The sequence below is a fragment of the Peromyscus leucopus genome, chromosome 12, assembly GCF_004664715.2.
Source record: "Peromyscus leucopus breed LL Stock chromosome 12, UCI_PerLeu_2.1, whole genome shotgun sequence".
In the NCBI taxonomy this organism is placed as follows: domain Eukaryota; kingdom Metazoa; phylum Chordata; class Mammalia; order Rodentia; family Cricetidae; genus Peromyscus; species Peromyscus leucopus.
Genome location: NC_051073.1, coordinates 73,176,220 through 73,191,691, shown reverse-complemented (window position 1 = coordinate 73,191,691; position 15,472 = coordinate 73,176,220). Strand labels below are relative to the sequence as shown.

General features: G+C 47.6%; 1 protein-coding gene across 2 annotated transcripts in view; it reads right to left on the bottom strand.

Moving 5' to 3' along the window:
- The window catches only part of Etv5 (ETS variant transcription factor 5), a 63,418-nt gene extending 49,180 nt beyond the window's left edge, over window positions 1-14,238 (bottom strand). Inside the window, exons 1-5 of one of the 2 annotated variants that reach the window (XM_028875225.2) lie at window positions 14,121-14,238; window positions 11,080-11,199; window positions 10,864-10,951; window positions 10,686-10,733; window positions 10,542-10,592 (exon numbers count right to left, since the gene is read on the bottom strand). In XM_028875225.2, the coding sequence (XP_028731058.1) occupies window positions 10,542-10,592; window positions 10,686-10,733; window positions 10,864-10,951; window positions 11,080-11,124 (232 nt within the window). In that variant the 5' untranslated portion in view covers window positions 11,125-11,199; window positions 14,121-14,238. The remainder of the gene's footprint in view (window positions 1-10,541; window positions 10,593-10,685; window positions 10,734-10,863; window positions 10,952-11,079; window positions 11,200-14,120) is intronic. The other variant, XM_028875226.2, reaches the window with a different exon arrangement.
- Between the last annotated feature and the right edge of the window lie 1,234 nt (window positions 14,239-15,472).

Sequence of the window (15,472 nt, the reverse complement as noted above, 5' to 3'; positions counted from 1 at the left end):
ATGTACCTGCAGTCCCACTACAAAGGAGTTGAAGACAGGAGGGTACCTTGGGCTTATTACTTCCAGACCAGCCTGGAGACTTCATTTGAGGAAAAAACCAGAATCTTGGATCAGGGGCTAAGCCACAGCTCAGTGACAGAGGGACTTGCCTGGCACGTGTGAGACTCTGGGTTCAGTACATACAGCAGTGAAGGTAGAAACACTGGCCAGGCTTGTCTGCGGCCGTCTATCGGAGGTTGCCATGGGTCTGAGAACACTGGCTTTGCCCTTTCTTTGGCTCTATCAGTACTAACAACAATGACGGTGTTTTCAAAGAAAGCATAGCTAACTGGAAAGAGTCACTGTATTAACTAAAGCCCCCTTTCTTCTCCCTAAAGTTGGTCTTGGGGTGAGAGGAGGCCACCTTGGGCATAGGTTCCACGTCAGGCACCTCTTATTCACAGACCTCACAAGCTATGGAGTGCCTAGCAGTCTAACACCGTCCAGCTGCCTCTGACTCTTGATATCAAATTGCATCATTTATAATTACAAACAGAAAACCTGTTATCAAATAAGGAAGGAAACTGGACGCCAAGGACCACAGTCGCCAAAGCCAATGACAGCACTTTTTTTTTTTTTTTTAACCTAGGTGACTGGTTTCAGATTCTTTCCTTCATCGCCATACTTGGGCATCCCTCTCAAAGCGCCGCGAGGTTCCGTTTGGTTGGTCAAAGGACGTGTCTACGCCAACAATGCAAACCCGGTGCCTTCTCATTCTGAGAGAGGGACTCCAGAGACCTCAAACCCGATAGTTAGAAATGAAAGGAGGAAAAGGATCAGAACAGAGGCCCAGGCTGAGGTAGGGATCACGCTACGGGTCTCTTACTCTGGGGGCTAAAGAGACGGCTTAGCGCTTGCACTCTCCCAGATAATCTCAATGTGGTTCTCAGCACCTGAGTCAGGCAGCCCACAGCCTCCTTCCTGTCCCTTCAGCTCCAAGGGATCCCATGCCTTCTTTCAGCCTCTATGTGTGTACATACACACACACACACACACACACACACACACACACACACACAAATCTTTAAGAAACATTTTTGTGCAGAGTAAGCACTCCTGAGAATTATCTACTACAACATATAGGCCACCCCTCCCCCCAAAAAACCCGCTTTAATAGTCAAGGAAAGGGCTTGTCCACCTGAACAGAGCCGATTCCAGGGAAAGACAAGACAAGCTTCTGGACCTAAAACAGCCCAGTCAACCATTTAGTGTGTCTGTAGAGTAACAATGTGACTGATTAGTTTGAACACCCAGGGAGGAGCTGAGCGTCCTGCAGACTATTTTACTACTTGCCCAGAATATTAATATTCAACCTCTACCAGTATGAGAGGACAGAAAAAGAGGCCTCCAGAGTTTTACTCTCCAGGCTCTAGTGTGGCCGTACTGACCACAGCAGGATGGTCTGTGAAGTTACGCCCCGCAGAAAGCCCCAGCAGGGTAAAGGCACAGAGCATTATTTTAAGAGGATGGGGCCCAAACGGAACTTTTAGCATTACTGTCTCAATAATTTTATCTCACTTTACATAGTTCTCATCTAAACTGACAAAGAGTAAATTTCAGAAATATTAAAAACAGGCTATGCAGAGAGACCGTCTCAATAAAACAAAAAACAGACAGACGGGAGGAATGTTAGAAGTACTGGAAATGCATAAAGACCTGTGCAAACTCGTAGCCTTCAACTTTATATTTAAGGTTCACCTTTGGGGTCTGACTTTAGGCCAGCGGCCTCTCCCTAGATCCATTCCTCTGTCACTTGCCACCTTCTGGAGGCAGCCCATCCGGGCACCTGTGCTGGGACTGCTTCTCCAGCATACGCAGATTTCCTGGGAGGCACAGAACCAGCTGCTCAACCCAGACCACCAACGAACACTTTACTACATGCATCTAGAAGAGGAGACAGGAAATAAGAACTAGCCCTAATTCATTTCTTTCTGAGGTCATCACTGGAACCTAGGCTTTGGGATTCTTTGCAGAGTTACTTCCTACTGTTGGGAGGCCAGCCCTGGAAGGTGGGGTAGGGAGAGGATGAAACAGATACCCTGCTTGTGTGCTAAGTACAGGACCAGGTACTACTGACCCTGCAGAGCATGGGTCTGTGGCTGAGGAACATATGAAGAAACATTACTGGTCTTTTGCACTGCCGGAGGTACTTGAAGACTAAAGGAAATTCTCAGTCTGAACAGGAATGGGAAATGAGAAGCAGGGATTAAGATTAATATTCATAAAAATAAAGGGCAGGTTAAAAATCCCACACGCTGTTTTCTCAGCATCACTCAAGAAATAAAACTTTATGGCTGCTGAGGAAGAAATGAGAAGACAAAGGACCAGAGGACAACTGGAAAATGTCAAGGTATTCAGGTAACAGGGGCGATGATCTCCATTCAACTGTTTTCCATTAAGATTCAGATTGGAAAATTTGGACAGGCTCCAGAATTTGCCCTTCACTATGGGTGACTGTGTACAGGAGACACCCATGTTGCAGAGTATTTGTTTACAATGTGAAGATGTGTCTTTGCCAACACGCCTTCTGATTCATTTAATAAAGAGATTAGTGGAGAAGAGTTAGTCAGGAAGAGGTTAGGTGGGACTTCCGGAGGGGGCAGGGGGAGGACTCTGGGAAGAAGAAAGGTGGAGTCGCCAGCCACATGGAGAGGAGACAGGAGGTACAATACAGAAGAGAGGTAACACCCCGTGATAGAACATAGATTAACATAAATGGGTTGATTTAAGTTAAAGAGCTAGTTAGGAACAAGCCTAAGCTAATTAATAATTAGTAAGAAGTCTCCATGTTATTATTTGAGAGCTGGTTGGTGGGACCAACTTGTTACACAGTCACCCCCTCTTTGGCGTACATACACACCCTTGGGAATAACTCTTTAGACCATTATTTCCAGGCCTGCCATTGAAATGCTGATGTCCATGACAGCCTCCTCAGCCGGGGTGTGTGTGTGTGTGTGTAGCAACCTAACAGGTTTCAACTTTGGCAAAGGACAATCTACCCAGGTCTATTCTCCTAAGAAAAAAGGGGGGAGGGGGTACAAGGTCAGCTGCCAGGGAAATATTCGGGATAAAAAGCCCTTTTGACAAAACATAAACAACTTTATTTTGGTTGTGAGGACAAAAGACAAACACTCAGAAGAGCATTTTAAAATCCTGCCGAAGCCTCATCCATCATTACTAGTTAAGTTTTGCCCTTTAACTGAGTGAGTGTCCTACAATGCTGGCCTAGCCTAACTTGCTCTTTGGGAGTGTCTTAGGAGCTGGCTGTTAGCCAAGAGGCTGGAGGGTATTTAAGGGTATATCCTATTGAGCTGGGTACCCCTAAAGCCGAATACTTCCTGCACCCTCGAGGAGGTTCCTCTGGCTTTGGAGTTGTTCCAAGTTAGCGATCGTTCTGGTACTCTCTGGGTATTTAATTGGAGAGGCCAACCCTCTCATTGGTGTTTGAGAAGTAGCGAAGCCACAGTGAGGGTAGCCTGCAGCTTAAGTACTGAAGTTTGGGAAACATCATTTTTAAAGTTAACACTTTTTGAGCAGAGATGAAAATGAAACCAAAGAGAGGCCAAGGGGTCGAGAGAGTTCAGTTTTATTGGCCATTATGAAAGTCTTAAAAGCAAGAAATATCTGCCTCGGCCTTCCAAACACCAATCCTCCAGACTGGGATGAAGAGCAGAGTCTGGAAGACCTGGCAGCCATCTTCGGGGGGAGAAGTAACGCCACAGCCGCGGAGGAAATAAAAGGCTGCCATCCGCAAATCAAGCCTCTCTGGAGAAGCTAGCCCGCCCAGGGCCTCTACCACTACCTTAGACAGCCGCTCTAGAAAATGGCAGGCAAAGCAAAGGGGTAGGACTCAGGGCTTCAGGGATCCACTGTGACTCGTCCTCATAGCTCAGGTCATCGGCCTGGGAGCGAGAGAGTTAAAAGACAGCCCTTAAAAGAAAACTCATACCCCATTAAGCTCAGGCTTGGAGAGCAGGGAGCAGTTAGCAGGCCAAAGGAAACTAATTCTGGAGGCTCTCCAAGCTGCCAATCACACGCATATTTCTAACAGTCGCAGCGTTGTTGGAGTTGGTTGTTTTTCCACAGGCTGCACAATGGGGTCTGGTTATTCATTGAAAAAGTCTGCCAGTGGGCCCCGCCCTCCATTCACAACCAATTTGGAATGCTCCATTCAGACAAGAGGGGGAGTCTGCAGCTCAGTTAGCTGGGACAGACCTACTACTCGTGCCCAGGGCTCAGCTGTCGCCACAGAGAAGCTTGCTCGCCCAGTGTGCTGTGTTTATGTAAGAAAAATCAGACGCAGTAGGGGGCGCTGGCTGGGTCTGCACCCTCCCTAGGACCCAATGGCTAGGATTATTGCTGAAATCCGCAAGGCTGATGCGGTTCAGAAGTGCCCTCAGGGAAAGGGGAAAAGGAGTAAGCAGGACTACTCGGCCTCCACTTAGAATCACTGTAGCTTCCAGGGGAGAATACCGATTTCCCTTGCCCTGGTTTATAGTAAGGGGCATCTCTCTCTCTCAGGGAGCTTAGTTTGCCCTGACAGACTTCTTTTCCTCCATTTATCCCTGGTACCCAACCCGGGGAGCTCCATCGCTTCCTCCCCAGGGCAGAGGGACTTGGGATACATTAGGAATTTCAACCATTTCTTGGCTTCTAAGTGGCTCCCGGAGGGTTTAGCACACCCTCCTGGATGTCCAGGCAGCAAAAGGGAAGAGACTGTGTAGATCTGGAGTGGGAGGAGAAAATCTAAGACTTCAGAGGATACAAGGCTAAAAACTGGTTTGGTGTCTTAGGTCTTTTTTTTTTCCTCTCTAAACACTCAGTAATTACTCTGACAGTGAATGGAGGGAGCTGTCTGTCAACCAAACTTGATTTCAAGGAAAAGTATACTTCTTCAGGAAAGTAGAATGAGATCATTTGGGGCTGGTAAGCCGTTTTCTTCATACCAGACTTATTTTTGAACGTCTTTTGCTTTTGCTTCTCAATGCCCGTCCCCTCAACAAACAAGGCCTTGCCTGTTTGGGAGGTGAGTCTGGGACTCGTGACCTAGATCTTCGGCTGCTCTGGATATCCTCTACCCTCTGCCATCCATTCTCTAACTTCCTCTTTCTAAGCAGAGGGAGCCTCAGTTGTTTGCTGGGCGGGCCTTTTGGGGGGAAGGGGCTCTTCTCCCAGCAAAGCTGAGCAAGGGTCCACTGTCACCTTATGCACCAGACCCCCAAATGGACCTAAGAGTTAGGACTATATGCCCCCACACACTCACACGCCACGCCCACACCAGGGATCTAGTGTCTTGCCACTCTTTTGAAAGAAGCCCAGAAAAGGGACAATGGTGGGAACTGACGACCAAAGCCTCCGTTCGACGAGCTTGATGAGTTCACAAAATGAATTTTTTAAAAACCAACCTAATCCGGTAATGGCATCAGCACACCTGGCACCCATCCAAAAGCTGGGAGCCGCAACATGACGAGACTCTGAGCTCCCTGGATTCCAAATGGAGAAGCAGTGAGTGCCAGGGCACAGATGGGGCCCAAGCTGCTCAAGGGCACTGTATGCCCAAGAGGGGGAAGTCAGCGAGGCTGCTTCTTCGCCGCCATTGAAACTCAAGAGACGTAGCAGCTGACTGTCTCTCACACACCCAAACCTGCCTCACCCCCAGAATATTCCTTTCTGGGGCTCATAACACAATAATGACACCATGGGACAGAAGAAACGGCAGACAGCATGGACTGTCAGCTTTTCGGCTCCCGTATCTTCATCTCATAAAGCCGAAGGATGCCGGGGCTAAGTGGTGAGTTCCTGATGGATGCCAGGATTTTGTTACTTCTGGCACCTACAAGACTGCTCGGCCTGGCAGACAGATTAATTCCCCTTCTCAAGGTTTTCTCACCAAATACAAAGGACTGGACAGGCTTCCAGGCTCAACTGGAGAGGAGTAAGAGAACCACCACTGTTTTGAATATGCCTAACTTGACCATATGGCTCTCGTTTAGATCAATGGTCTTAGGTCACTAACAGTTCTCAGGATGCTAGAGGCTACGGAACCAGGAATGACGCTAATCATTGAGGGCCCTGTCTGCAACAAAGCAGAGGACGAGCTAGCAAAGTCTCTGGAAGTCACTGATAAAGTCTGGGGCCAAATCATCTCTCCTCCAGGGTTTTCCTCACACTTTTCCGTCAGCTTTCTTTTCTATTCTCTCCCTTCTCTCAGTACTAACGCTCCTTGAGAAGCACACACCAATGGCCTTGACTTGGTCAAGCCTCCTCTCCCTAAGTCGATTATGGTTTTCTTTCTTATCTTCCAACAACAACAAATCTAGGGTCCTTTTACCTACCAAGTGGCCTCATTCCAGAGCAAGGGCTGCTACCAGCACCCCCTCCCCAAGACCCATGGCTAGAACTCTTATGTTCTCCTCAGAAGGGGCCTTAGCTGCTCTTTGAGGCTCCAGGGCTAATACAACCATTAACCCTAGTCTCAGCCATCTACTGCACTGAATTTATGAAAAGCTGATTTTAACAGCTAATTAGCTGGTCCATGGGAAATTACTTGTACTTCCTGCAGTCAATCTTTTTTTTTTTTAATTTTTCATTTTTTGAAACACAGATCTAAAAAAGAACTCAAGGGGAAAATGGGGTCATTCAGATTTTAAGACTATTTTGTAAACTGTATTTGGTACAGAACTATGATTCTACAATAAGATTTATCATTCCCTCTTAGCATAAACTATTTCAGTTACTCAAGATGCTGGTAATTATTCACAATGCCACCACTGAAACAAATGAGATGTTTTAAAAAAAATCAGAATTGAAGCCTGCATTTAAAAAACACTCATTAGTACCCAGGAAGCCAGCTCAGAGAAACGAACATAACAGCTTCCTCATCCCCACATCAAAGTTCCAAAGCACTCCTGAGTTCCAATCTTATCTGTGGCTTTGACTTAACTCTGTGAAAATGTGTAGGGAAAGGGCGGAGAGACCTACAGAGACCCCAGAGGCCATGTTTTGTTGTAACATGTGGTCTGTGACATACTCACTTATTATAAAACACACACACACACACAGTTACTATATGTAGGACATGCAGTTTCACACCTTTTTTATACTAAGAAATTCCGTCAGTTGTAACAATGTTCCTGTTTTACATCTCTTCCAAGTCCTAAATCAAAAACCCAGCTACCTCCCTAACACTCTCCTGAAAGTCACCTTCTGGACCTTAAATGGTGAGTCCTGATCCACGGAGCAGGCTGGTAACAGGGCTGTGGCTTTCCTTAAGGATTAAAAACTATTTATTTCACTGAATTCTTTCCATTCACACCCAAACTACATGCTGTTTTTTTCAGACTATCTCTATAAGGGATTTCCAGCTCCAATAATCTTGGCTCTTCGTGTCATTTCTCAACACCAAGGGATTATTGGGAGGGGGTGTGTACACACGGGCAGAGCTCCTAGGCTCTAGAGCAGCAGTTCTTACCTGTGGGTCTCAACCCCTTTGGGGGCGGGGGGGGGGGGGCGCAGTCAGATATCCTGCAGTCCAGATATTTACATTATGATTTGTAACAGAAGCAAAATTATGGTTATGAGGCAGCAACAAAAAAAATGTATGGTTGGGGTCACAACATGAGGAACTGTTTTAAAGGGTCGCAACATAGGAAGGTTGAGAACCGCTGGTCTAGAGGATGCACTTTCTGTTCTCTTGATTCGAATTTTTTAAATTTCCAACCAGGAGCTAGCAAGATGTCTCAGAGGATAAAAGTGCTTGTCACCAAGCCCGATGACCCACACCCAGGGTGGAAAGAGAACCAACCCCGACATATTCTCCTCTAACCACCGTGCCACATGGAGATAGAGTGTGTATTCCTAAGACAGAAACAAAATCTGCACCATGTGAGGTGAGCCGGGCATTTCCGTTAAACTTACAATGGGTTCGTTTCTTTAAATCACATTTACAGGGAGATGTCTACAGGCAAGGTACCCAAATCTGGAAGAATTACATAGTCTCTTTTAGAAATTGAGCCTATACTGTCCTTCAAACAAACAAACAAACAAGACACAAGAAACACGGTTTTCATGTGACTCTTCCAAAAGACAGTCGGGAGAGCTGGTCCTTCACACAAGGCCATGGAAAGTGCTCACAGGGAAGCAAGGTATGTAGTCTGACAGCAGCCAGACTCCATCGGCTCCCCGCCCACCAGGTTCCCTTGGCTGAACCTGAACCACAATCAAACACAGCAACCTGAATGAAGAGTTCCTTCCAGGCTCCGACGAGCCATACTGGGGCTCTTGCCTCAACACTCAGGGCGGGTCAGTCTATGTGACTCCACCCTTCTCCAAGCTCTACCTCAGAAGAGTCAGGAAATAATTATTACGAGGTTTTCTTAGGCTACTCAACCATGTATTTTACCCTTAAAATACAGACAAGCTCGACCTTAAGCAGTTATGACAAAAAGCAAGCAGACAAAGCATCATCAACAATAACAAAAACTCCCATCATATTTGGTAGGCAGGGACAGCTCCCAAAGCACCTGTACTTAAGGTATGGTATTTTAATTAAAGAACCTAGCACCTTCTATTTGCCGAGCAGGAATTATTTCTAGAGCACCAAGACACATTTATTGATTTCTTCGCTGGAGCCTACTCCCACAGATAAGAATCTCTGCAGATAGAAGCCCCCACTGGCATCTTCCCCGCTCCCCAACCCCTCCCCACTAACAGGCAAAGCACGCCATCAATCTGAGCTCAGCTGTCTCACCTCCCTTTTAACTCTTTCGGGTTACAGAGAACCAACCATAATAAAAGCGTTTCAAAGAACCTCTGCTAAGCAAGCCACCTCCCAAGCAGTCTGCAGCTTACCCTGCTCTGGAGAAGAACTGAAAAGGCAGGGCCGAATGGCCAGACCTAAACAAGTTTGAGTAGCTTCTGCCTCTTACCTTGAAAACACCGCCCCCACACCGCCCCCACGAGTTATCTCTATTTAGCCTTTCAATGGCAGGCTCCCAATCACTTGAAAGCAATCAAAGGGCAATAATAAGCATTTCCTTTTGTATAGACAATCTCCGCAGCAAGCTGTGACAAAGCTAAGGTAGCCATTCATCTATGGGTTGCAGCCTATTCCCTTTTCAAGTTTCATGGCATTTTGCCTTGAACACGAGGCCTATCATTACAGAATGCTTAGCTGGTACCTCTGTTCTTTTATCTAACAGATTTAGAATACCCCGCTTTTATACGGACCCAAATACTCTCTCTCTCCCAGTGGCATTTTTACACACACATGCACACATACACCCTAGAGATAAAACAAAGCTTTGAGAAGAATCTGTTGGTGCAAAATGAGAAATCAACTCCGTCTGGCTCAGGTGCTTGCTATTATAAACTATGACTAAGAGACATGAATTTCTCTATGATACAACTCTCAAGAGAGGCAGCGTTCTCCAGCCCGCTCTTAAACCTGCTCATTCGCCAGTGACTAATGCTCTCTAGAGCAGCCCTGGGCTGCTCCAATTTCATCAGCCAGCTTTGTCCTTGGTAGCTCTGCCTGGACCATAAAGCCCCCAAATGTGTTGAGGACAGCCTAGGAAGATCCAGGCAAAGCTAACTATGCTCTGCCAGCATCAGGAGCCACTGTAGAACTCCTCACTGCATTTATTAAGAATGAGCACCCAAAGAGGATTTTTAAAAAAGGCTTTACTCTTCTCAACAGTGAGGTCATGGCAACCACATGACAAATAAAAGCCAATCAAGTCATTCTGTGATCATCCTTCACTAGCTTAGAAGAAAAAATTGACATGTTAGGTGGAACCACAACCAACAGGAATTTTCCACTAAGTATGTGCTGTACCTTTCAAAGGAAGAAAAATGGCAGGCTCATCACTGGCTTTGCCTTAAGCATAACTCATTTTTGCATTGCTGGTGATTGAGTTTAGAACCCCGTACATGTTAGGCAAGTACTATACCACTGAGCTACATCCTCATCTCAAAGACTAAGTTTATAAAACAAAGAAACAAACAAACAAAAGAGGATTTGAAAAAAATATATGATCTATAGACACCTGGGACTGGAGAGATGGCTTAGCAGTTGAGAGCATTTGCTGCTCTTCTAGAGGTCCTGAGTGTGGTTCCCAGCACCCACAAAAGGCCACCCATGACCACCTGTAACTCTAGTTCCTGGGGATTTGACACCCCCTTCTGGTTCCTGCAAATACCAACACACATTACAAACACACCTCCTACCCCCAGGTAGATCTAAAAGAAAGGAAATGTTTGACATAAGATCATGGATAGTAAACTAACTTAAAATTTTGGAGTTCAAGCTTTTAAGGTAAAAAGAAGTTTTATTGAAATTATGTTGAGTAAATCTTGCCTTCAACAGAGCCAGAAATTATTAAAATACATGCATACCACTGTCCAAAATCCTCTGGCTATCGCTTTAGAACGTATTCTAGATGGGAACGATCCAAGACCAAACAATTTCAGAAGGAATGTGTCAGCAACAGAAAGGTACTTACAGTTATCAGACTGGAAATCTGGGACAAACTGTTCATCATCAGGAACTTGAGCTGGAAAAGAGATTTCTGTTTTAGATCTTTGTATTTTACTGAAAGGCACAGTAGAATGTTTTACATGGGGCACAGCACAGTCAAGACACTTGCCTTCAGCTAACCAAGCCTCTTGAAGTTGACTCAGATCCTGAAACAACTCTGTAATTAAAAACAAAAAAAAAGATTCAGAATGAGGATCCTGCTTGGGCTAAGGAGAAGCACAGCACAGGCAGGACACAGCACACCGGCAATCCGAGGAAGCCACGGCAGCCAGGGAAGGCTCCACTACCTTCAGAATCGTGAGCCAGATCCGTGTCCAAAAACTTCCTCTTTCTGTCAATCACAGGTCGTCCTCGACATTCCTCTGACCGAGATTTCTAAAAGAGGCCAACAAATGAAGATTCAAATGCAGGAAAAGAGGTGGGTGGAGGTCCGCCCACTTCTCCAGGAGGAAGAGGACCCACACAAGGAGATCAAGAACACAATGGCAAAGATGCCAACTCACCCCTGGGACCATAAAAGGGACTTGCTGATCACAAAACCCATCCATGGTGCTTCCAAAGTCTCTGGTACCACGGTGAAAGGCTTCAGCATTGAGTAGTTTCTGGGGGTGTATAGAGATCTCCTGTAAGATGAATTTGGGTGATTTAAAGTGTGGTGGGAGTGGCGTCTTTTCTTCTTGCCTGAGCAGTAAGTCACCTCCCATTTCTGAGGTTCCCAAAGCCTACCCAAGGTGTAAAACTTTTATGATAAGTTTTTAAAGCTTACTAGGCACTTAGGCCAAATCTATTTACTTGATCATTAGGGGGATGTTGTCCAGTGGTAGAACACTTAGTCAGAAGTATGCATAAGGCCCTAGGTTTAATCCCCAGCAGTGACCAAAACAGTTATATATAAAAAATTATTATATATAGTATTGCCTGCCTGCCTACCACATAAACCAAAACCAACCAACCAACCAACCATCCAACAAAGCCTCTCAACTTGTTTTCATTGTAAAATGACCTTCCAGGACATATTTGTTGCAGGTTTTGTTTTTTAAGATAATTAAGTTTTTGATAGTACAGTAAAAAGAACTAGAGAAACTTTATGTTAAGTATTCCTAATTATTGGCAATTAAGAAACTAAGATACATGTGTTTCTCAAAGTATTTCGTAGATCTATTTGTGGGTCTATGGTAAAAAAAACACTCGGTACAGTTCCAGGAACAAATTGATCAAAAGTATACTTTCTTCACACACAATTCTTTATTTAAAACCTAAACCTTCTGTCCAAACAGGTGTATAGACCTGAAATGACATAAACATCTCCATGGCAACTTACAAAGATTATCTGCCATTAACTCAGCTTCTAAAAGAATAAAACATCTAGAAGAGCAAGAGATAAAGGAAGCTCCATTCCACTTCACTATTTATGCATCTCTACTAAAGCACGACCCCCCCCCCCCCGAAAAAAAAAAAACCTTTCAAAGCAAAAACATCCTTGGAAAGAAAACACCCTTTACTCAACAGTGAAGTCTAATTTTCCAACAAAAACAGTCAAACACTGGTAAGAGCTGGGCTTGGGAGAGAGCAACAAAAGAATGAAGACACTTTTCTAATGTGGGAGGAGCTAATAAACAAGTTTAGAAGGTGTCACCTTCCTAAACACTTAATTTTCCAACTAAAAACTCAGGTCAAAACAATAGAATGGTTGGCATGATAATTCATTCACCCCAGGCCTAAATAATAGAAAGGCCTAAGTGGCAATTTCTTTTAACTTGCACACAAACTAGGGTAACTTTTTTCACAGTAGCCCTTCCATCTGACTTGTTTTTCATGCTGAGAACACCATATCAAATTTTCATAAGCGAGCAGGATACAAGAAAACCCTTCGCAGCCAGCTCTTGGCCCAAGTAATCAGATATTTTCAAAGTCAAAGGAAAGAGAGTTCACAACTTCCTAGAAAAACACCCCTGCCTGCCTTCCACACAGTGCAAACACCGTTCAGAATGAGGCCTCTCCCCCCCCCCCCGCCGCCCCCCTTGGCCAGCCAGGTCACCAAGCAGTATCCAAATCTGAAAATTAGTAAAGAGTCAAGAAGCATGAAAGAATTCTGTGCTGTATTTAAAAACTCTGTCTGATTAAATTGTGGCCTAAGAAATTATTAAATGTCTGTTGTGGGTAAGAGGACAACGTGTAGGAAACCGGAGGGTAAAATATTTTTAGAATCTCATGATGCACAAAAATATCTTTTGAAAAAATGGTTAAAACAAACTGCCCTGAGAGAATCCAAAAGCAGCTTTGAGGACCTTCTAAGCAGTCCTTGGAGTTCAAGGGCTGGAAACATTGTGTTCAAAGTATTTTTTAAAAGCCTGCAGGGAAGGCTCCAGTTCATCCTGGAGTTTTAAACCACTTCCTTTGTGTTGTCGTCGTCGCCCCCCCCCAAAAAAATCCGAGTGCCCCCAGGAAAACTTTAACTCGGCGCAGCGACCGGATCGAGGCCCCTCCCCGAGGCGCGCAGCGGGCCTGGTTTTATGAATGGGAGAACGAGCCGCGGCCGCCACCGCAGGTAGAGGCTGTAACTGGATCCCTCGCGCCGGGCCCCATTCACAAAACAAGACACACTTCCACCCAATTCCCAGCCTTCCCATTCATGAAAACTCCTTCAGCTGCGCCCCCGCCCCCACTCCCAACGCACGCCTAGCCTCCAACGCAGGCCCCTCACCCCAGCGTTTTAGGGGAGAAAAAAAAAAAGCTCAATGCTTCATTCACAAAAAAGGGAGAGGGAAAAAAAAGCCTCAGAGAGCTCGGAGTCCACGAAAGAAACCTGCTTCATTCATAAAAGTCACCCACATTCAGAAACGAGGTGCGGCGCTGGGTGATACCAACCGCCTGTAATTTACTCCCGACCCCACACGCCTTCCTTCATCACCCCCTACTCAACCACTCTCCCCCCCACCCCCCCGTGCAAGCCAGACCCCGAATCCTGCACGAGGCTCCAGCATCACTCTCGGCCGTCTCGGCACCGGTTCTCTCCCCTCCAGGCCGCAGCTCTGGAGGCTCCCGGCACCCTCAGCCCGCAGAGGAGGGAGTGGGGGGCTGGGGGTCGGCTTGCCCAGTCTCCAACTTGCCAGGCCCGCAGAAGTTCGGGCAGAACCCGCATCCGCAGGCTGCACATGTCGGTGTCATTGAACTCTCGGGGTTCTGGAGAAGCACCCCTGAAACTGCTGCCCGCCCCCCTCCCACCTTAGAGTCGCGGAGCGTTTCTTCTCGCGAGCCTCCCAGGGCCCTCGGGGGCCCACAACTCCGCGCCCCGCACCCCGTTCTTGCACCCCGCTCCCGCAGCCTGCGCCCCGCACCCCGCTCCCTGCACCCGCTCCAAGCACCCCGGGTGCCTCCTCCGCGATGTACGGAAACCCGTTTCTCCGCTCGCTCCGGAACCGCTAGCCGCCCCCGCCCGATGCCTCCCAGGAACCGAACCGAACCGGGCCTCGGGGGGAGGGGACGGCTAGCTCCTGGAGTCACCCCGGGCACGCCCGGCTAAGGACTCGGAACCAGCCCGCACCTGAGTGGCCACTCCGCGCGCCCGCCTGCGCGCCTCGGTGGCGGGCTGGGCCGCAGCGATCGGGGTTTGAGGACCGCTCCGCGCGCCGGCCTCCGGACTCTGCACCGCCCTGCAACCCGCTGCAGCACTGGCCCGGCCCCCGCCGGCTCCGCCCGCCGCCATTGGCCCGTGGCCCAGAGCAGACACGTCCTCATTGGTCCGCGGCCGTCCCCCCGGCTGCCCATCACCTCTTGTTTACCCTGTCTTCAGGCAAATCCAGCTGGGCCGCCCCACCAACTGCGGCGCCCATTGGCTAACGGCCGGCCTCTTTCAACGCCCCCAGAGGTCTGTTTTACATAATTTATGCGCTGGGCGCCATGGACCAATCAGCACCGGCTTGTTTATATAATGAATGTAAGGACGTTTTTCATTCATAAAAAACGCGACCTGAGGGGGAGCTGAGCTGAGTCAGTGAAGCTCTTAAAGGGGCCACTCGCGAAGTTCCCGCTGGCCTCGGCCTGCGCCGTTCCTCCCGCCACCCCCGCGCGGGGCCGCTTGGCGCCAGGCGTTCGCAGCTGCAGCAGCGAGCTAAGTTATCATTTTAGAACTCAGGCGAGAGGAATTCGTCATTCCACACACAGAAACTCGCTGACCCGCCTGGGCGTTGGGCCCGTAGAAACACAGAAAACGGAAACCGAGCCCTCTAATCTTAGCTACCTTGAAGAGGAGAGGCCTTAATTTTTTTTAAACCAGGTTTCCAGTGGAAAGAATAAGCAGTTATCTTCCTTTTAAAACCTGAGGTCTTCCAGGTTTTAGCTGCTGTTTCATGTTGACAAAGCCTAAGGCCCCGAGGTGATCGCATCTCCTCGGGATAATTGACTCTGAGCTCTGCAAGTTTGAGGCTCCAACCAGAAATCCGGTTCTCGGACCGCACGGGACCAGTAGAGGGCCTTGGAAGCACAAATCCCTCTGAAACGTGCGGGCAGTGAGACCGTTTGCTTCCCTCCCAGGCTGCTTGTTTTCCATTTAAGTGTTGAATGCAAGATGGTGTATTTGCGAATTAGATCCCGTGCAGCTGGGAACTGGGAGAAGCAGCGTTCGCTTGCCAAAGGATCGGGCACTGACTGCAATAGCTGAGATTCTTCACAGGGTGTTCCAGGAAACAAACAATCCTCTACCCTCCACCTCCTCGCCCCGCTCCCGAGACCGACACCGGCGGTTCTCTTCTCTTCCCAAGGATGCTAGGGCGCCTGTGAGGGTGTTCTGTTCTCTCTGCCAGCTGGAGAGCGGGATGTCAAAGTTAGAAGAGCCTCAGCAAAGGGCTCCTAAGTTGTTAGACTACAGGTGTGGGTCCCCCACAGTGGGAGACGTGG